Below are 21464 nucleotides of genomic sequence, written 5' to 3'. Positions count from 1 at the left end.
TGGAGAACACTCAAATTTAAATAGATAGATAAATAGATATATAGAGGTACATCATGCAAATATTAATACCTGTATTCTCTGTCTCCATGATCCAGCTGGCTCGAACAAGGGATAAAGAAGAAATGACAAGCAACTCAATCAAAGGAGCAAAAGCATCACGTGACGTCCATTGGACACTTGTCCAAGTAAATCAAACAGACCCCCCTTAGTCTCCATTAATAGCCTGCTCAATGGTCATGAAGTACAATGGTTCAAGTTATTGACCCTTTGGTGAGCTGAGACGACAAAGGGCCTAAACAGCTGAGAATGAACCGTCTCCGCCTCAGGGAAGAGTGTGGATAGGAATGTTCCAGCTCGTCATAGCAAGAGATTCACCAAGCAGCTAAAGGAAAAGAGACAGGATGTGAAAGTTCTCCAGATCTCTGCCTTAATTAGGAACTTGTGCTAACCACTAAAATCATGTAAGCAACATGCCACAAATAATAACCTTCAAGACCTGTTAATAAGAAAAACAAACAGGCAGAATGAAATTGTATATCCCTAAATATAAGTATACAAATATTTATTGATTATTAGAATATATGATAGGATGTTTTATACACAGATTAAGCAGGTTAAGAACAATTACTTTTAGCTGCATGACATAAAACCGAGATCGAGATATGGCTTAGTGCAATTATCAAATTGCAAAGGCTGTGATTTAATTGTTCTTACACACAACCAGCTCGTTATGCATCAGTGTTTTTATTTGTGTTAGCGTTGTAATTAGACAACAGTTGAATGTAAAAAAAATAATAACTAACCAAATATATATTTTTAAATACTAATTTTTTTATTTCACAGTGAAATATTAAAACAGTAATATTTCTTAGTTTTTATTCAGTATTTTTTTTACATTTATTTAGTAATAATAATATTAATTATTATTTTATAGCCATATTGATATATAATGACAACATTTTACCTAAAGCACTACAAACAAGCACAGCAAACCTGATTTGTTTAATAAGTTACAATTACAATTGTACAATTACAATTTTGGTCAGAAAAATCGCAATTGGATTTTTATCCCAAATTGTGCAGCCCTATTTTCTTTGTCATCTTGATCTGTCCATTACAGAACTACTCAATAGGTAGGAGAGATATGACAATTGCCTGTTGTTGCTCAAGATGCAGTGGCTCCAATAGACTCGTTATATAAAGGAGGGGAAGGAGGAGGTTAATTAACACTTGATGAAGAAAGTGTGGCAACTTTAACACTTGTCACTTGTGCTATATTAAGAGCTTCATAAAGCTTAGCACATACAGTATTATATGTGAGAGGAGCCTCTGACACAAATAAAAAGCTTTAAAATGGTTATAAATTTGACAATGACCATTTTTCTTAGACATATAGGCAATGTGATAAATTTGAGCCAATTTGTGCATTAACATTGTTAAATTAGAGGTAGCCATAGCTTTTGAAAGTTCAAGGTGGTTAAACAATATCTCAAGCATGGCATAGAGGAGGCATTAGGTTATTTAATAGGTCATGTAACGTAAGTAGTAAGAGTTCATGCAAGTGATGGACGTCTACAGATGAGACATGTTCTACATACTATCTGATCTCTTCTATGACAGAGGCCCTAAAAGGAATTTAACAGGTTATCTTTGTCCTCAGGGCTAAAGTAAAAGAAACAATGCCACGTAAACAAGACAACTTGAAGGGTATGGCCCCTCGGTCAGCTCTCTGAGGGACAGCAACAGACTTCAAGCACTTCAACAGACTCATTCATTGCTTCGAAGCATATTGGGGCTATACGTCAAACTTTTAGCCTGGGCACATGATGCAGCAGATACACAATGTAATTAGAAAATCCATACTGGTCAAAGTACATTTTTATAGAATTTTTTTAAACAATGTTTAGAATTGTACTGTTTGAATTTTTTTTTATTATTTGGATACATGCAAAATATTATATTTTTTAGTTATAAAATTATGGTAATAAAATGTTAACTGCTCACTGAACTAAAATCAAATTTAACCCTCTGTGACCTGAGGTGTTTTATGGGTCCTGGAGGTGTTCTGACATGCTCTGACATTTGTGCTTATTTCTGTTACGTGTGACATTTTAATGGCGAAAGTCTGATTATACTGTATTAGGCACAAACTCTGCTACAATAATGTCAGCAGCATGTATGTAAAAGTTTGTAGTTGACATTTATGCGTGGTTTGTTAAAAAAAAAAAAAAATTGTCACTGAAATAAGGTTATCAAACCTACACTGATTATTTATTCACAAGAATTTTGATTTTCTTTATTTCACGAAAAACACAACATTTTGTTTTTATTATAAGTGTACACACATAAAAGAAGACATTTAACAGTTTTGAATGATGTATAACACTTGCATGTATGACAAAAATCGACGGAGTTATTTGAGTCTCCTTTGCACTGATAAGAAAAAAGTGAGAATCGCGCTGGTGAGATAGCCGACCGCAGGGGGTTAAGGGGCATTTGACTTTTTAATAATCTTTCTGGGGAAAGAGCTTTCTTATTCCTTTTAACATTTATTTCCCCCTGGTTTTAGTTCTCTTTTTTTAATGAATCATTACTTAATTAAAACATAGAGATAATGTTATATACATACATTTAGCAATTAAATAAAAATTTATTGGACAAGGTAAAATATATAAAATATTCAAAATTATTTGTTAATCACCTGTAATGGTAAATTCAGGGTTTTAAAAAAAAATACATTTTAAGGCTTTTAAGACCTTTTTTTAAGACCTGCACAAATAAAATGTGTTTATGGAAACGTCCTAAACCATAAAATGACTGTAAAAAAGACAACTTACACTGAGTAAAAGAGCATATTTCACTAAAAGAGCAAGCGCAGGCGGCCATCATCTTTTTAAAGATGGCTTTCCGTCCACGGGTTTCTGGATGTGGTAATTTTTCTGGCCTCTTCTGACTGTTATGATCGCTGTCTCGCATGTTTGGACCACGAGCATACTTCGATGGCATTTGTGGATGGTTCATGTCCTCGTTGCAAGAAAATGACCATGATAATGCTGCGATCACGACTCTCCTTCCTTGTGAAGGGTAGAGTCCCCTATGTTGTTACCCAGCCTGGGTCGTCTGCAGAGCTTTCCGCAAGGCTAATCCCCACAAACTTCCAACTCCTCCAGCACGTCGCGTGTTGTCGAACTCCCGATGATGATGCGAGTGCCTCTTATGTCAGACCCAGCGTGTCATTCGGGGCTCTGGGCTAGGACCACATGTCGATAGCTGAATTGGTGACTGGGCTGTTGAGGAAGACTCTGCCGAGTTTCTTCCTTCTGGGGTGGCAGCTCAGGCGGAGTCAGATTCAGAGTTGACGGCCATGCTTTCCCGGGCCACTGCAGGCATCGGACTTGAGTGGAACCCTCCGCTTTGCCCGGAACACTTGTGGTTGGATGATTGGTTCCTGTGTGTGGTTCACTGTGTCGGACCTGAATCGATCACAACCGCGTGGGCTGTGGTAAAAAGGGGGGTCGAGGCTAGGAGTGAGGAAGCGAAGCGTCGATGTTGCGACCGAGCTGTTGTTTCTGGCCATCAAAGAGCAGACTGGGGGCTAGCTCTCTGCAACCTGGTGGCGGTAGTTTCACGCCGGGGCAAGATGTGTTTGATGGTCACCGTCTGCTTTTGGACTGCCGAAAACAGCTGGGCAAAGTCCTGGACAGTGTAGCAGAAGAAGCCGCATTGCGAGATGGGGGCGTAAAGAAAGTATATTTTGTCTGCATTCGGCATCTCTGCAAGGTTCACCCAGAGATGTCATTCCTGGGCCACCAAGGTGGACATCGTCTAGCCGAGGGCCCGCACTGTGACCTTGGTTGCAGCCGCCATGCCCAGTTCCTGCACCAATTCTCGTGCAGTTCTTTGAATGCTAACGAAAATCTCCATGGTAAACCCTGTCCATTCCATCCGGTCAGGTATGGAGGATTTTCTGGCTTGCATGGGGTGCTCGGTAGATTACATCTTAGCGATAGCATTTGCCAACAGGCATGCAACAGCTTGCTAGCATTTGCATCACCAACACTTGTAAGACAGTTCAGTGGTTGTGGCGCTTTCCAAAGGGAACATAATGTCGAACGTGACTGACAGAAAGGGAATGTCTAGGTTACTGTTGTACCCTCGATCCCTGATGGAGGGAACGGAGACGCTATGTCCCTCCTGCAACCACCTTGAACTACCCTGTCAAATGGCCGAGACAATGTCTCAGCTCCTCAGCACAAACCTTATGAGTGGATGCATGCCGCCATCGTATAAACCCGTATGTACGGGGAGTGGCTAGGCCTGTGAATTCCTGAATTTCAAAAATTCTTAAGTGATTGTGGCTCCAAAGTGAGACCCCCTAATGTCAATCGACAAAACGTCTCTATTCCCACCATCAGGAAATTACGTTTTTTTGTTGTTGACAAAAACAAGTTTTATATAAATATTTATAAAAACCTTTAAACCTTTTTTTAAGAAAAGTGATAAATCAAAATTATAAGTGATTATACATATTAATTTAAAATAAGATAGGGCTAAAAATAAAATCCCTGATATTTTCACAAAAAAATCTGATTGACGATTTAAATGTTTTCCCCCCTAGTTAAAATCAATCTGCAGATGACAAAGACATTTTTCAAAACAAGTTTTAACTTAATTTTGTTTTAATTTTCCCTTTTGGGATTTGATCTGGATTTCCCCCTTGGGGTTAAAGTGCAATCAGAAACAACAAGCCAAAAAGACACGATGGCAGGCCCTGCCTTTGTAAACAGTGAAAATATAACATAACTGTCATATGTATGTCCTGTGTTTCCCCCATTCTTTGTTTATTTAGTTCAGTCCGGTTTCCAGTTGTTGGAATTATGCCTGGTCGTTCTGTTCCGTTCTGACCTGTGCCTGTGATCCTATTCGTGAGAATTAAAGATTATAATTGTGAACCTATTTCCTGTGCCTACTTCAGCCAGCCCGTGACAGAACGACTGACCACGACATGAGCTGGGAGTTCGCTGGACAGATCGCGGCTTTGGCTCTGAATAGCCGCGATCTGTTCCAATACACCTGGGAGTTTTGTCTTATCGCTGCATCCTGCTCGTTGAACAACGAGTCGATCTTGGCGTGTTACCGGCGGGGGGCCAAGGTGGTCGACCCGAGGGAACTCCCAGATCTCACTGGTCTGGATTGGAGAGAGGCACTCGCCAGGTGTCTGGAGAGCTTCATCCCGTGGTATGCCATGATTCCACCAGATCGACTCATCGCCTCCCCGATGTCCACTCCCATCCAGCCAGAGTCTCGTCCCGCCGAGACTGTCCGACCGGAGCCTTCACCGCTGGCCCCGTCCAGCCCACAGACTCCTTTACCGCTGGTTCCGTCCAGCCCACAAACACCTTCACCGCTGGTTCCGTCCAGCCCAGAGACTCCTTCACTGCTGATTCCGTCCAGTCCAGAGACTCCTTCAGGTCTTCACCGCCATGGCCACCCGAAGGGTCTTCACCGCCATGGCCACCCGAAGGGTCTTCACTGCCATGGCCACCCGAAGGGTCTTCACATCCATGGCCACCCGAAGGGTCTTCACCCTCATGGCCACCCGCAGGGTCTTCACCGCCATGGCCACCCGAAGGGTCTTCACCCTCATGGCCACCCGCAGGGTCTTCACCGCCATGGCCACCCGAAGGGTCTGCACGTCCTGCTCCGCCCTGGCCGCCTGCACGTCCTGCTCCGCCCTGGAGGCTTCCTGCTCCAGATCGGCCAGTCTCTCATCAGCCTCCAGGGAGCCAAGCCCGTGACAATAACATAAAATAGGTGGATTGGGGGAATATAAAAAAAAAACTTGCATCAAAATAAGTGTATTGTGATTGTCAAAATATTTGTTAGCTAAACAGATTTTGATTAAGTTAAGTGACAACACAATATTTACATGGTACAATGATGTTTGTATGCTACTGTTTTTATTATTGCTTGACACAAATTTCACAATTTCAATTCTTGTGATTTGATTCAGATCTTGATTCAATATCGTTTCCTTGGGATAAATATTAGGTACAGTAGATACGTTATTGTGTTGTTAATTTTTCTAAAAAAAATTAAAAATTCTCACCTAATTCTGTAAACATACAGCCTCTCAGCTGGTATTATTATTAAAGGTTAAAAATAATATCTCAAATTAAATATACTTTTTTTTATAATAACGTTATATTTTAATGATATAGGTAAAAATATAACAAATATGTAATATATTTATCATATTTAGCAAATCATATTTAAAGTAAACTACACATTCGAGATAAAATCGATTTATCGCCTAGCCCTAAAATAAGATTATATATAAAATTCTAGATGCCTTATTTTTCTAGATTTTTTAAAAGCACATTAGCTTCTTATCGATCCGCCAGTTAACATTTACAACAAGCTGTGCAAAAATATTGGTTGATCTTCGCATTAATCCCCGGTCACACTAGATTTTGAGCATGCGAAATTTCGTTGGACAAGGCAACAGTCGTGATATAATGTTACGCTCTGCAGCATCGTTTTTATAAACATGATTTCAACATATAAAAAATAGTCATACATTCTACTACAAAAATAATGTTCTTTTAATTAAGCCAAGAGCTCACGCTGTGATGTATCGATCTTCTACTGGTCACACCTCTTCATGTGATTGCGAATTCGCATATCAGAGTTCACCAAACTTGAACTTTGGAGTGTAGCAAAATGCAAAGCTTTTTGCATGCGTATAAATGGAAGTGAAATGAATGACCGCCCCTTCATTCAGTTTTGGCTTTGACAGAGCATAGAGGCCAATTTTTTTTTTAATAGCACCATGCTACTCTAACAAAACATAGTTCACGTTTAAATCAACCACTTTCAAGGACCTATGTTTGTTTTCACGTACTTTCTAGTCTGTCTGAAATAAAGTTTTTTCTTTTTTAACTTTTATTTCAGTTAATATTCATTTTAAGTAATGAAAATGTTTATTGTTTTAGTTATAGTTAACTATAACAAGCTTGTTTTTAACACCACTGTTATTTTCAATGAAACTATAAAAAAAATCATATCGGCTGGGTCATTCCGTCAAGAAATGTTTCCTTGCCACTGTTGCATTTAATCAATGTGCCATTGTTTAATGCTTAAGAATTACACTTACTCCAACTTTAAAAAAAAAAAAAAATAGTAGCAAAACTAGCTGCATGGTCTGAAGCAGAAGACAGGAAGTAGACACAATGGATTCTTATTTAACCCAACAGATGCAAGACCATTCTAGTGCACCCAGTGACAAAAGGAAGCTCAGATTACAAACTTTATTAGACATAAGGTTGCCCCCATTTCTTCCATTCTTGCGCCTGAGTTTTGATAAACAAGGGTAAATAGACATGTCAGAATGAGGCTCTGTAAAGGATGAGGGGGCTAGAATAGATTGGCCAAGTGATAAGACTAAGTAAGGTGCTTGTTGAGAGGGTGCAGAACAACTGAGGGACGAGAGGTCATGGCAGGTTAGAAACCTCAAAAAAGGTCTTGAGTGATGGCTCACACGGCTCAACAACAAATCAACGCTGTAGAGCTGTTTAGAAACAGATCTGGGGCTAATACGGTTAGTTTGACCTGTTCTGTCTGTTAAGAAGGAATAATTATAAGCATCTTCGTGCTAACGGATTAACTGAAAAAGTAACACTGCTGTAATGTATTCAGAATATATTAACATCTGTAAACATACAAAATAGATTTTGTATCTTACAGAATCCAATTCATGCCTTTGTTTTAGAAATCTTTGTAAAGCTGGACAATCATTTTGAAGAAATAATGGGTTTGTACATGGATGAACATGAATGAAGCTGTTGTTCATTTGAATGACTGCCAATTAACTTGTTAAACACATATGATGGATATAGCATTGGGAAAATCAAGAAAGGTCATTGCAACACACAAGAACAAGCTAGAGTTGCAGCTGTCTCTGCATAAGGCAAGAACAAAAGGTCGCAAGTGCAGATATTCATTGTTCCCGTTACAGCTGTCTACTGACAATTTTACTGTTCTGTGACAGCCGTCTTGCTCGTGAAGCATTGTTACCTTGTCTTGATCCTTGAGCACAAAGATAAACCTGTGAAATTCCCAGTCCATGCTGGTCTCTCTTTGAGGACAGAAAATGACACAGTTTAAGAAAAGCATCATAGTGCATTATTGCAGGAATTAAGCAATTTTATTAAAAAAGGATTATGTGAATGTTCAACTATGGTTCAGATACATTATATATACAAGATTCTCTACCTCTATAATGCTTTAAGTACATAAAAAAACAAAAAACAGACATGTTGTGACTTTGGCCTTTGAAATTAACTGTAAAATATGAAAGCTGAGGTGTACATTTCAGTATAAAAAAACTTTAGTAAAGATCTGATATCTTTAAAAAAAGAAGTTATAACATATGGGACAAAAATAGCACCATTGTGATTTAGATCCTTTCTGATCTTGTAGCGCTACAATTTCCACATGCTAAACTACTGTGACTCACACAAAGATTTTTTCAGGCACCCAAAAAGAGCTACACACACAAGTGACCCGGACCAAATACAGATGGTCAACGTCACACTCATTGTGCCTCTATATAAAGAGATAAGTTACAGCACAATATTGCAAGCTCACATCATTGTTTCATCTAAAGGTAAGAGCACACATCATTTAGATTAAATTGTTCATGAGGACTGAACAATAGAATAAGATGACTTCTCAATAATGATGTTTCTTGTTTTATTGAAAGGACTTGGATTTTCTTGGGTTTGGATTTCATCTGGTAAGGCATGGTTTTATAAAGGTCAACACAATGTGTATATTGCATGTTATAGTATATGTATGTTTATGCAATATTTTCCTTTTGAATGCAATAATTTCTGTTGAAATACCAATAAATATTTATAAATATTTTATATTTATAAATTTAATTTAATTTTTACAATAGATTTTTTAATTGTTAACTAGTTTTACAAGTTCTGAGAATTTTGTCATCTATGCCTCAGTCTGACTGAAAGATGGTGGATGTGATGTCAGAGTTCGGGGCAGCTGCCCCGTTCTTAAGAAAGTCAGACAAGGAGCGTCTGGAGGCCCAAACTCGCCCCTTTGACATGAAGAAAGAATGCTTTGTGCCCGACCCTGAGGTTGAGTACGTCAAAGCCTCCATCACCAGTAGAGACGGTAACAAAGTCACTGTTGACACTGAATTTGGGAAGGTAAGATCTGATCACTGCATCGTTGTAGATTGTAGATAGAAGTACAGTGTGATTGTCAAAACATTTTTGTTATCCACAGACAGTAACTGTGAAGGAGGTTGATGTTCACCCCCAGAACCCGCCAAAGTTCGATAAAATTGAGGACATGGTGATGTTCACCTTCCTGCACGAGCCCGCTGTGCTGTTTAACCTCAAAGAGCGTTACGCAGCCTGGATGATCTACGTGAGTCGAGTCTTAAAACAATCACATGTTCTCTTTATCTTGCATGAGCAGATCTAAATCTTCTGTGAATCTATTACAGACCTACTCTGGGCTCTTCTGTGTCACTGTGAACCCCTACAAGTTTTTGCCAGTGTACAACCAGGACGTCGTCAATGCCTATAGAGGAAAGAAACGAAATGAGGCTCCTCCACACATCTTCTCCATCTCAGACAATGCCTACCAGTACATGCTGTCAGGTGATGATCTGACTTGTAATTTTTTGTTGATTTCTAATGCAATTTCAAATGCTAAGGTTCTTATGTTTTATTTTCTCACAGACAGAGAAAACCAGTCTGTCCTGATCACGTATGTAATACATATGATGACGTACCAAAATACTCCTCTTTTTACCAATAGTTTCTATGCTGCATTTTACCATTCAATTAACTGTTTTTATTTTAAGTGGAGAATCCGGTGCTGGAAAGACTGTGAACACTAAAAAAGTAATCCAGTACTTTGCGAGCATTGCAGCAGCATCAACTGGAAAGAAGGATCCATCAATGGAGAAAAAGGTGCTTAATTCCCCAAAAATGGCTTATTATGAATGAATGAATATACCTTCTATATAACAAAGCATAAAAAAATGATTACTAAATTAATGGTCTTTGTTTCTTAAATATTGAAGTCATATTGTCATATATGTTGTCAAATTGTCATAATTTTATACTCCCTTACTTACCATATTGCAATGCATTAACATGTAAACAAAAAACATTTTTGTTTTCCAAATTAGTTTTCTACTGTGACTTAGGTTCTCTATGTATTATTATTATTATTATTACAAGTCTACATAGCGTCTGAAAATATGCATGGCTGTTAACTGAAAAGTAGGTACATCAAACGTTTTACACACCTATTGCTAAAATATGATTCTCAGGGTACTCTGGAGGATCAAATCATCCAGTGTAATCCAGCTCTCGAGGCTTTTGGTAACGCCAAGACCATCAGAAATGATAACTCCTCCAGATTTGTAAGTAGGGTTTACATTGGTGTTATTGTTGTATATTGGTTTTCATGATATGTTATATGAGCATGTTATATATTATATCATATATTGCTTTATATACAGGGTAAATTTATCCGTATCCATTTTGGCCACAGTGGAAAGTTAGCTTCTGCTGACATTGAGACTTGTAAGTACTGCCCAACATCATTCCAACAAATCACACATGAATGAAATGTGTAACTGTTTTGATATTCATCTTTTTATCAATTTATTTAGATCTACTGGAGAAGTCTCGTGTCACTTTTCAGCTCAAGGCTGAGAGAGACTACCACATCTTCTATCAGATTCTGTCCCAGAGAAGACCAGAACTGCTGGGTAAAATTACCCTTTCATATCTATTAATATTGCCATCTCTAATTAGAAGAATCTTTTCTGATATATGTTGCCATTTTTCCTCAGAGATGCTGCTCATCACCAACAACCCCTATGACTACGCCTTTATCTCCCAAGGAGAAACACAAGTGGCATCTATTGATGACGGTGACGAGCTGCAAGCCACTGATGTGGGTGTTTGTTAATACATAGGCAGTTCACAATACAAGAACAACACTTTTGACAACCCGTATGACTGCGTTTCTGATGTGGAACACCAATTGATAATGTCTTGATTGGTTTCCATACAATAAAAGCATATAATGATCATGGGCTGTCAATAAGTATTAAAAAGCACCATCAATGATCCACACAACTTGTTTTTCTGAAGCAATGTGATTGTGTGAGTTAAATGTGTGAGGTACATTTTGTCTTCCACAGATGAAATTAAGTCATACAGGTATAGAATGACTTGTAAGAGAATAACTGATTCTCTTGGCCAGTCTATTCTTTAAAAAGAAAGACTTCTTATGTACTTGCCAAAAAGAAGAATATGAAACATTTGCCATAAAATTTTACATGCTTTGTACATTTCCTGTAGGAAGCGTTCGATGTGTTGGGCTTCACCCAAGAGGAGCAGAACAGCATCTACAAGCTGACTGGTTCCGTCATGCACTTTGGCAACATGAAGTTCAAACAGAAGCAAAGAGAGGAACAGGCCGAGGCTGATGGGACTGAGGGTCAGTATAAATTGGAATCTCAGCTTCATAAAGGAAAAAACTCTAAGACATGTTGTATATAGAGTCATAGCTCTGTATTCTTATTTAATATGTAGATGCTGACAAAATCTCATATCTGATGGGCCTAAATTCAGCTGACTTGATCAAGGGTTTGTGTCACCCAAGAGTCAAAGTAGGAAATGAGTGGGTCACCAAGGGACAGAGTGTCCAGCAGGTAATGAATGAAAATAATAATCTAATGAGTTCTCAGCATCCTAGTTTCACTTTCCAAGACATACACACAAAATCTTACATGTATCTGAAAAATTGCTTTCTAGTTTGCAATGTGTAAAATTCAATCTTTTCTTTATTAGGTGTACTACTCTATTGGTGCTCTGGCAAAGTCAGTGTACGAGAAGATGTTCCTCTGGATGGTTGTGAGAATCAACCAATCCCTGGCCACCAAACAGCCTCGCCAGTACTTCATTGGTGTGCTGGACATTGCTGGATTTGAGATCTTTGACGTAAGCTGAAATCAACTGATTATTTTTATTCATAAAACAAATTCAACAAGAAGTGTGACCTGTTTGACCACTGTGATTAAACAATATATTCCACCTGCAGTCCAACACCTTTGAGCAGCTGTGCATCAACTTCACTAATGAGAAGTTGCAACAGTTTTTCAACCACCACATGTTTGTGCTGGAGCAAGAGGAATACAAGAAGGAGGGCATTGAGTGGGTGTTTATTGACTTTGGCATGGACTTGGCAGCATGTATTGAGCTTATTGAGAAGGTGGGTGAATACTTGATAATTGATGGATACTGTTGACAATTATACTGTGAGGGTAAAAATCATATTTTTCAGTTTTAACTCTTGTTAACTGTGTCACTGTCATTGTAGCCCATGGGTATCATGTCCATCCTTGAAGAGGAGTGCATGTTCCCCAAAGCCAGTGATGCAACATTTAAAGCTAAGCTTTATGACAACCATATGGGGAAAAATCCAAACTTCCAGAAGCCTAGGAATGCCAAGGGAAAACCAGAGGCCCATTTTGGCCTGGTTCACTACGCTGGCACTGTGGACTACAACATTTCAAACTGGCTCGTGAAGAACAAAGACCCTCTCAATGAGACGGTTGTAGGGTTTTTCCAGAAGTCAACTCTTAAGTTGTTGCCTGTTCTGTTTGCTAATTTCGCTACTGATGACTCAGGTAAGTACACACTGACGTGTTACATGAAAATATAATAGGCACTATTTTTACTGTTTAATAATAACAAAAATAACTGATTTCACAGCTACGGATTCTGGAGGAAAGGCTGCTAAAGGTAGCAAAAAGAAGGGCTCTTCCTTCCAGACGGTGTCAGCCCTTCATAGGGTAAGCAATATTATAACACTATATTGTCTCACAAGGTTTTATTGCAAATTAATCTAAATCCTCTGTGGTCTACCAACAGGAGAACTTGAACAAGCTGATGACTAACTTGAGGTCAACTCACCCACACTTTGTGCGCTGCCTTATCCCCAATGAGAGCAAGACTCCTGGGGCGATGGAGAATCCTCTGGTCATGCACCAGCTGCGCTGTAACGGTGTGCTGGAGGGCATCAGGATCTGCAGAAAGGGATTCCCCAACAGGATCCTGTATGGAGATTTCAAACAACGGTTAGTATGAAGGCAAGGCAAGTTTATTTATATAGGACATTTCATACACAATGGTAATTCAAAGTGCTTTATATAGAAAAGGAATTAAAATAATCAGAAAATAACTTGCCTGAATCACTAAATTCGGGGCTCCCCTGTTTAAATGGAAGTGTCAGAGATCTTCGGTTCGTGAGACACACTAATAGCAACTCCCTGCTTCCTAGTGACCCTCCTACCAATCAATAGGGTGGAGTATTCTAATACCTTCTGCCTCTGATGGCTTACAGTGTACCTCCGACCCCTTAATGGAGTGGAGTTATCCCCAACCGTCTGCTTTCGGTAGTACACCAGCATGCACCCAAGAACCTGGTGTCCCACACTTACGTCTGAGTACATGCGTAAACTCACTGTCTCTATTCCCAATTTTCTTAACACTTCCAACCAGACAGACCAAACCAAAAATAAAAGTCTTAACCAAAAATAAGAACAAGGATCATTTAAAGTTTACAGTTATAAAAAAGAATAATAAGAATAAAAAGATGATACATAGATAACATAAAATGCAATCAGTCGGAAGTACGTGGCACAGTGCTCATTCAGTAAATGAAGAGCTAAACAGATGTGTTTTGAGTCCGGATTTTAATGTGACTACTGTTGGAACACATCTGATCTCTTCCGGAAGCTGGTATGAAACCAAATGGCTTTAATGCCTTACAAAATAACTTTATGTATAAATTTTAAGTTATTGCTAGTTTCAACTCTCTGTTTGAACAATTATGTATTTGCTAAAAATAAAAATAAATACATATAAAACAATAGTAAATGTGTGTTTTTTTGTGTGAAGATACCGTATCCTAAATCCTGCTGCTATCCCTGAGGGACAGTTCATTGATAACAAGAAGGGTGCCGAAAAACTTCTGGGCTCTCTGGACATCGATCACGAACAGTACAAGTTAGGACATACAAAGGTATTTTTATATTAACATTAACTTTTTCCAAAGCCACTTTTCCACTGTCATCCTTTTGACCCAAAATTCTTTACTATTCAGGTGTTTTTTAAGGCTGGTCTTCTGGGTGGTCTTGAAGAAATGCGAGACGACCGTCTTGCACTTATTATAACTGGAATTCAGTCCATGTCTCGTGGTTTTCTATCAAGAGAAGAGTTCCAGAAAATTGTGGAAAGAAGGTTAGATTTTAGCTTTTCATTTTCTAACATATTCTTCAAGTTACATTTAAAAAGCAAAACTGAACATTCTTATTTAATATCTACAGAGATGCTCTGTTGGTGATCCAGTGGAACGTACGTGCTTTCATGGGTGTCAAGAATTGGCCCTGGATGAAGCTCTACTTCAAGATCAAGCCTCTACTGAAAAGTGCAGAGTCTGAGAAAGAAATGGCCAACATGAAGGAGGAATTCACCAAGTTGAAGGAGGCTTATGCCAAATCTGAAGCCCGCAGAAAGGAGCTTGAGGAAAAGATGGTTTCTCTTCTCCAAGAGAAGAACGACCTGCAGCTTTTAGCACAATCTGTAAGTTGACTCATGGGACTAAACCTCTGCACTTTTCACATTTCAAACAAGTCAGAAAACAAAACAAGTTTTCAATTATTATTTTTTTCTCATATTGATAGGAGCAAGATAATCTTGCAGATGCTGAAGAGAGATGTGAGGGTCTGATCAAGAGCAAGATCCAGCTTGAGGCCAAAGTCAAAGAAATAACTGAGAGACTGGAGGATGAAGATGAAATGAATGCTGAGCTGACTGCAAAGAAACGAAAGCTGGAGGATGAATGCTCTGAGCTCAAGAAAGACATTGATGATCTTGAGCTCACTCTGGCCAAAGTGGAGAAAGAGAAACATGCCACTGAGAATAAGGTCAGTTTTCAACAATGAACCTGTTATTGATGCAAGAATGGTGTGTTAAGAGTCTGTTGATACAATAACACATTTCTACAGGTTAAAAACCTGACAGAAGAGATGGCAGGTTTGGATGAGATCATCGCTAAGCTGACCAAGGAGAAGAAAGCTCTTCAGGAGGCCCATCAGCAAACGCTGGATGACCTCCAGAGTGAGGAAGACAAAGTCAACACACTCACCAAAGCCAAAACCAAACTGGAGCAACAAGTGGATGATGTAAGAGTCCGAAAACATAACACTAGAATTAAAATGAGGAGCTTTTTTAATTCATTGCATAATTATTTTTATTTTTCTTTGTATGACATTTAGCTTGAAGGTTCTTTGGAACAAGAAAAGAAAGTTCGCATGGATCTTGAGAGAGCTAAAAGAAAGCTTGAGGGTGACTTGAAGTTAACTCAAGAGAATGTGATGGATTTGGAAAATGATAAGCAGCAGACGGAGGAGCGGCTAAAGAAGTAATATATTTAATATTTAAAAAAAATAATTTTAATATTAAAAGATATTTGTTAAGACTTTACAATAAGGTTCCATTTGACTTTAGTTAACTACATAATTGAACTAATAATGAAACATAATTCTAGGCATTTATTGATCTTAATGTAAATTTAAACATGTAGTAACATTTTTAAAATCAAATTTAATATGTTAATACTGTTAATTTTATTAAATGGGCCTGAGCTAATAACAAACTAACAATGAAAAATATATTTTTTTATTAATTATTGTTAACAAAGTTTAACAAAATTTGTTAAACTTTGTTAACAATAATTAATAAAAAAATACTGTAACAAATGTATAGTTCATTGTTGGTTAATGTTGTTCAATTCATTATCTAATGTTAACTAATGAAATCCTATTGTAAAGTGTTACCTGATATTTTAATTCGATTATGCATGTAATCATTTATGTGTCATCCTGTTTACTTGGCAGAAAAGACTTTGAAATAAGCCAGCTCAATAGCAAGATTGAAGATGGACAAGCTTTGGAGTCCCAACTCCAGAAAAAATTGAAAGAGTTGCAGGTAAACTTTATATATGTCTTAATAATATAGATTAGTTAGGAATTTTAAACTTAATTTTGAATTTATGCACATTACCAGGCCAGAATTGAAGAGCTTGAGGAAGAGCTGGAGGCTGAGAGAGCTGCTCGTGCTAAAGTTGAGAAACAGAGAGCTGATCTGTCCAGAGAACTGGAGGACATCAGTGAGAGGTTGGAGGAGGCTGGTGGAGCCACTGCTGCCCAGATTGAGATGAACAAGAAACGTGAAGCTGAGTTCCAGAAACTGCGCAGAGACCTTGAAGAGTCCACTCTGCAACATGAGTCCACTGCGGCTACACTGAGGAAGAAACATGCAGACAGTGTGGCTGATCTGGGGGAGCAGATTGACAATCTTCAGAGAGTGAAGCAGAAGCTGGAGAAAGAGAAGAGTGAACTCAGACTGGAACTGGACGATGTGGTCTCCAACATGGAGCAGCTTGTAAAGGCAAAGGTGAATAAGGGGAATGATGCTTAAAGTCTATAACTTATGTGTTGTCAGTCAAAGAAAGCAATCAAATATGACATAATTTATCCTCCAGACAAACTTGGAGAAAATGTACAGAACTCTGGAAGACCAAATGAGTGAGTACAGAACCAAGGCTGAGGAAGGTCAGCGCACTATCAATGATTTCACAATGCAAAAAGCCAAGCTGCAAACTGAAAATGGTAAGAACACAAAATATTGTTATGTTACCAAACTTCACCATAATGATAATTGGAAAAAAGTCATTATTTTTTTATATTGTATTTTAGGTGAACTTGCCAGACAGTTTGAGGAGAAAGACTCCCTGGTGACTCAGTTAACCAGAGGCAAGCAGTCCTACACTCAGCAAGTTGAAGACCTCAAGAGACAGCTCGAAGAAGAAATCAAGGTTTTCAAAATCTCCTTCAATGCCTAAAATGTTTGCTAAAGACATACAAATTCACTATTGTAATCAACAACTGGCCGCAAATATTTGTTTGTTTTTTTTGTCTTCAGGCTAAGAATGCCCTGGCCCATGCAGTTCAGTCTGCTCGTCATGATGCTGATCTGCTGAGGGAGCAATATGAAGAGGAGCAAGAAACCAAGGCTGAGCTTCAGCGTGGTATGTCCAAGGCAAACTCTGAAGTGGCTCAGTGGAGAACCAAGTATGAAACTGATGCCATCCAGAGGACTGAGGAGCTGGAGGAAGCAAAGTAAGAAACAAACAACATTTACAAGTTTTGTCTTTAGTGATTAGACACCTTTCTAAATTGTCTGCTATAGTTTGTGGCCTATAAAACACATTTAAATTCAGTTTAATGAATGCTGCTTCTGATGTTCACTATATTTTGTATTTTGATTATTACAGGAAAAAGCTGACTCAGCGTCTGCAAGACGCAGAAGAAGCTGTGGAAGCTGTTAATGCTAAATGCTCCTCTCTGGAGAAGACCAAGCACAGGCTGCAGAATGAGATTGAAGATCTCATGGTGGATGTGGAGAGATCCAATGCTGCTGCTGCTGCTCTGGACAAGAAGCAAAGAAACTTTGATAAAGTAAGGAGAGAAAGTACATTTTGTCATTAGCTGGAAAAATTTGCCATATATTTACAAAACAAAATACCATTAAACTGCACTGCTCTCATTGACCAATTGACCTTGTTAAATATAACCAGGTCCTGGCTGAGTGGAAGCAGAAGTATGAGGAGTCCCAAACTGAACTGGAAAGTGCTCAAAAAGAAGCTAGATCTCTGAGCACTGAACTCTTTAAACTGAAAAACTCGTATGAGGAGTCATTGGACCACCTGGAGAGCATGAAGAGGGAGAACAAGAATCTCCAAGGTAAGAGTGGTTTTACAACTCCAAACCATTACTTTAATTGCTTGTATTTGTGAGCTCACATGTTTTTTTTATTGCAAAGAGGAAATTTCTGACCTCACTGAGCAACTCGGTGAGAGTGGGAAGAATATTCATGAGCTGGAGAAACTACGAAAACAACTGGAGCAGGAAAAACAAGAGATACAAACTGCTCTCGAAGAGGCTGAGGTAAAAGAACAACCATTTTCCCCAAAATTCTTATTAATTTGACAACTCTTTGATTTAAATCAAGCTGTTGTTTAAAGCAATTGATCATTCCAGATTATTTTAAGGGAGGTCACTTCTCACTCCAAAACTCAGGGCTAAACAAAAACTTTAAATCTCCATTATAACAAACACCCATTTTACTCTTCATAGGGTTCCCTTGAACACGAGGAAGGCAAGATTCTTAGAGCTCAGCTGGAGTTCAATCAGATCAAAGCTGATATTGAACGTAAGCTGACGGAGAAAGATGAAGAGATGGAGCAGGCCAAGAGGAACCAGCAGAGAGTGGTGGATACCCTGCAGAGCTCACTGGAATCAGAGACTCGCAGCAGGAATGAAGCTCTCAGACTGAAGAAGAAGATGGAGGGAGACCTCAATGAGATGGAGATTCAGCTCAGCCAGGCTAACAGACAGGCATCAGAAGCCCAGAAGCAACTCAAGGGTCTTCATGGACATCTCAAAGTATGACGAATCTTCAAATCAAGATTTTATGATGCTTTGGTGAAATCATACACAGTTCTTCAGTCTTTTTATTTGTAAAACTTGTAATTTACAGGACGCCCAACTGCAACTAGATGACGCTCTCCGTGGTAATGATGATCTCAAAGAGAACTTCGCCATCGTGGAGAGACGCAACAATCTACTGCAGGCTGAACTGGACGAGCTGAGATCCATGGTGGAACAAACTGAGAGAGGAAGGAAACTGGCTGAGCAGGAACTGCTGGATGTCAGTGAGAGAGTTCAGCTCCTGCATGCCCAGGTAATACGGGTTAAAATATTTACTCATGTGATCAGTTAACTCAACTACTTTCACCAGTGAACTTTGATCTAAAATGGTATAAACTATTTTGATCCAGAACACCAGCTTGCTGAATCAGAAGAAGAAGCTGGAGGGAGATAATACTCAGCTTCAGAATGAGGTTGAGGAGGCAGTGCAGGAGTGCAGGAATGCTGAGGAAAAAGCCAAGAAGGCCATCACTGATGCTGCCATGATGGCAGAGGAGCTGAAGAAGGAGCAGGACACCAGTGCTCATCTGGAGCGCATGAAGAAGAACATGGAACAGACCATCAAGGACCTGCAGCACCGTCTGGATGAGGCTGAGCAGATCGCCATGAAGGGAGGCAAGAAGCAGGTCCAGAAACTGGAGGCCAGAGTAAGTTTTTAGAAAAGAAGTATTCAGTTGTTTCTGTAAAATTGCTTATTCTAAGATTTGAAATTTTTATACTAAAATTGTTACACATCTGTTAGGTGAGAGAGCTGGAAAGTGAGGTGGAGATAGAACAGAGAAAGGCCAGTGACTCGGTCAAGGGGATTCGTAAATATGAGAGGCGCATCAAGGAGCTCACCTACCAGGTAGGAAAAATGTTGCCTGCTAAAAATTTTTCCCCTGGTTGATTTGATCCATGTTATTTGTTAACAATACACAAAGTGCTGTCTTACAGTATTTAAATGTATATTGCATTAACTAAAAAAATGTTTTCTTTGCATAGACTGAGGAAGACCGAAAGAATCTGGCTCGCCTACAGGATCTGGTGGACAAACTCCAGCTGAAGGTCAAATCCTACAAGAGATCTGCTGAGATTGCGGTGAGTATTTTTCCCCACTGGTGCCATCATATGATACGACTTTTGCAGTAATTGTATCTTTTGATTTTCACAAATGTTGTTGTGTGTAATCTTTAGGAAGAACAATCCAATTCCAATCTGGGCAAGTTCCGTAAGATTCAGCATGAGCTGGATGAGGCAGAGGAGAGAGCTGATATTGCTGAATCTCAGGTCAACAAGCTGAGAGCCAAGACTCGTGATACAGGATCAAATAAAGTAAGAGTAGGCAATTAAAACAAGTGATTTTGGTCATACAAAAAAAAAAAAAAAACTCAAGTAAATAGTCACAGTAGATCGGCACTTTTTAGTGACTTTAGGATATGAATAGCAAGTAGTTTCAACAAGTACAATTAATGAAATGCATTTTGATATTCAAGAAGTGTGGCTATTGAAAAAAAAATACCATCAATATAGATTAGCGGTGAAGAGTTTAATTTTCAACGGGATCAGCTTACCGTTAACATTTTTCTCCTTCTTCTTCCTAACAGAAGGGGGCTGATGAGGAGTGAAAATATTAGATGGATCTCTCTAAACATTGATTGCTGTGACAATCTCTTCTGTAGTTCTGTAGAATAAACCAGACATGAAAATGAATACCTCATCTTCTTTTGTCTTTTTTTATAACAATGTATACATTGTAATATCCCAACGTGATCTTGAACACAACATTAAGTCAGTTACCCGAATGTACTCTATGTGCCACAGACTAGTCTAGTGTAAGATCTAATTCAAACTAAACTCTAAATGTTCTTAAATTGTCATTTGAAGTAAGGTCAACCATACAAAGAAACAAGGTGTTTATACTGTATAATGTATGGAATATTTTTTCTCCCCCCAATTTTGTCACTAACGAAACAATAATAATTAAATGAGAAGGCTTATATTAACCTAGATCTATATATTTCTAATATATTTTTTGCTATTTTATTAAAAAGTTTTCACAGCTAAATCAATAACAATTACAATTATTGAGTTTTGTTTCAGTTTTGTTTCAGTTTAGAGACGTGCTTCAGAAAAAAAGCACACCCTGTTTATTTTCTTTATTTTATAAAAGCACAATGTTTTGTTTTGATTGTAAGTGACACATGCAAAAGAAGACCTTTTACAGTTTATTTTTTAACATTTATTTTATCTGTATGACCATAAATGTCAGAGTATTTTAAGTCTATTTTGCTACTATGTGAAGAAAATCCAGCAAAACACGCCAGCTGCTGTCACTAATAGCCCAATTTGGCAATAAAGTTGGCCATATTTTAATTCTAAACCTAAAGTTTTTTTTTATCTTATTTTCTTCTGAACCTCAAGTAACCTCCACAATGCTGTGAATGTGAGAGCTGCAATAGTCAGTCACCACCACTTGAGAGCAGCACCACCATTAAATATGATATGAAGCATACTTTCTAGGTGTCAAACTAAACTCTAAAGCAGGATGGGGCAAGTTGTCACCATTTTTATTCCTTTAATTTCTCAGTGTAGGTTTATTTTTGAACACCAATTTATGCATTCACAATTTACACAAAGGCTTCAGAAATCTTTTAAACATTTCCACCGATATTGCTCAGGAAAAAAAGTTTTTTTCCCCCTACAACTTTACAATAGGGTTCAATCTGTTAAAATTTGTTAATGCATTAAAGGACAAGTTCGGTATTTCACCCAATTCTCGAGACAGCAGCATGTGTCCAAATTTCAATCTTAA

General features: G+C 38.5%; 1 protein-coding gene and 1 long non-coding RNA gene across 2 annotated transcripts in view; one reads left to right on the top strand and one right to left on the bottom strand.

Moving 5' to 3' along the window:
- Positions 1–85: 85 nt before the first annotated feature.
- On the top strand, positions 86–20362 carry LOC143725917 (myosin-7-like). Its single transcript, XM_077218750.1, has 40 exons — positions 86–185; positions 8535–8668; positions 8765–8797; positions 9021–9230; positions 9310–9453; positions 9533–9689; positions 9771–9798; positions 9896–10004; positions 10370–10462; positions 10562–10625; positions 10715–10813; positions 10898–11001; positions 11412–11550; positions 11646–11764; positions 11904–12053; positions 12154–12324; positions 12433–12742; positions 12828–12907; positions 12987–13192; positions 14016–14139; positions 14221–14357; positions 14444–14699; positions 14801–15043; positions 15125–15301; positions 15395–15540; positions 16016–16106; positions 16185–16574; positions 16663–16789; positions 16877–16995; positions 17103–17299; positions 17455–17638; positions 17758–17923; positions 18003–18127; positions 18317–18625; positions 18720–18923; positions 19021–19317; positions 19413–19517; positions 19655–19750; positions 19847–19984; positions 20257–20362. Exons 4-40 carry the CDS (start codon positions 9033–9035, stop codon positions 20275–20277), a joined length of 5823 nt encoding a protein of 1940 aa, XP_077074865.1. The 5' UTR covers positions 86–185; positions 8535–8668; positions 8765–8797; positions 9021–9032; the 3' UTR covers positions 20278–20362.
- The window catches only part of LOC143726125 (uncharacterized), a 28169-nt gene continuing 19754 nt past the window's right edge, over positions 13050–21464 (bottom strand). Inside the window, exons 5-6 of the long non-coding RNA XR_013198390.1 lie at positions 20224–20333; positions 13050–13169 (exon numbers count right to left, since the gene is read on the bottom strand). This is a non-coding gene — a long non-coding RNA (uncharacterized LOC143726125). The remainder of the gene's footprint in view (positions 13170–20223; positions 20334–21464) is intronic.

Source organism: Siphateles boraxobius, unplaced genomic scaffold, assembly GCF_051911475.1.
Source record: "Siphateles boraxobius isolate OS27281-9 unplaced genomic scaffold, OSU_SipBor_1 12, whole genome shotgun sequence".
Taxonomy (NCBI): Eukaryota; Metazoa; Chordata; class Actinopteri; order Cypriniformes; family Leuciscidae; genus Siphateles; species Siphateles boraxobius.
The sequence above is the reverse complement of the archived record's forward strand: the minus strand, read 5'-3'. Positions and strand labels throughout refer to the sequence as shown.

What these genes read in the sequence shown, in the direction of transcription:
- LOC143725917 (XM_077218750.1), top strand. Translation starts at nt 9,033, where the DNA reads ATGGTGGATGTGATGTCAGAGTTCGGGGCAGCTGCCCCGTTCTTAAGA. An exon ending in TGGAGCAACAAGTGGATGAT is followed by an intron (nt 15,302 to 15,394) that starts GTAAGAGTCCGA and finishes TATGACATTTAG; the next exon opens with CTTGAAGGTTCTTTGGAACA. An exon ending in AGCAAAGAAACTTTGATAAA is followed by an intron (nt 17,639 to 17,757) that starts GTAAGGAGAGAA and finishes AAATATAACCAG; the next exon opens with GTCCTGGCTGAGTGGAAGCA.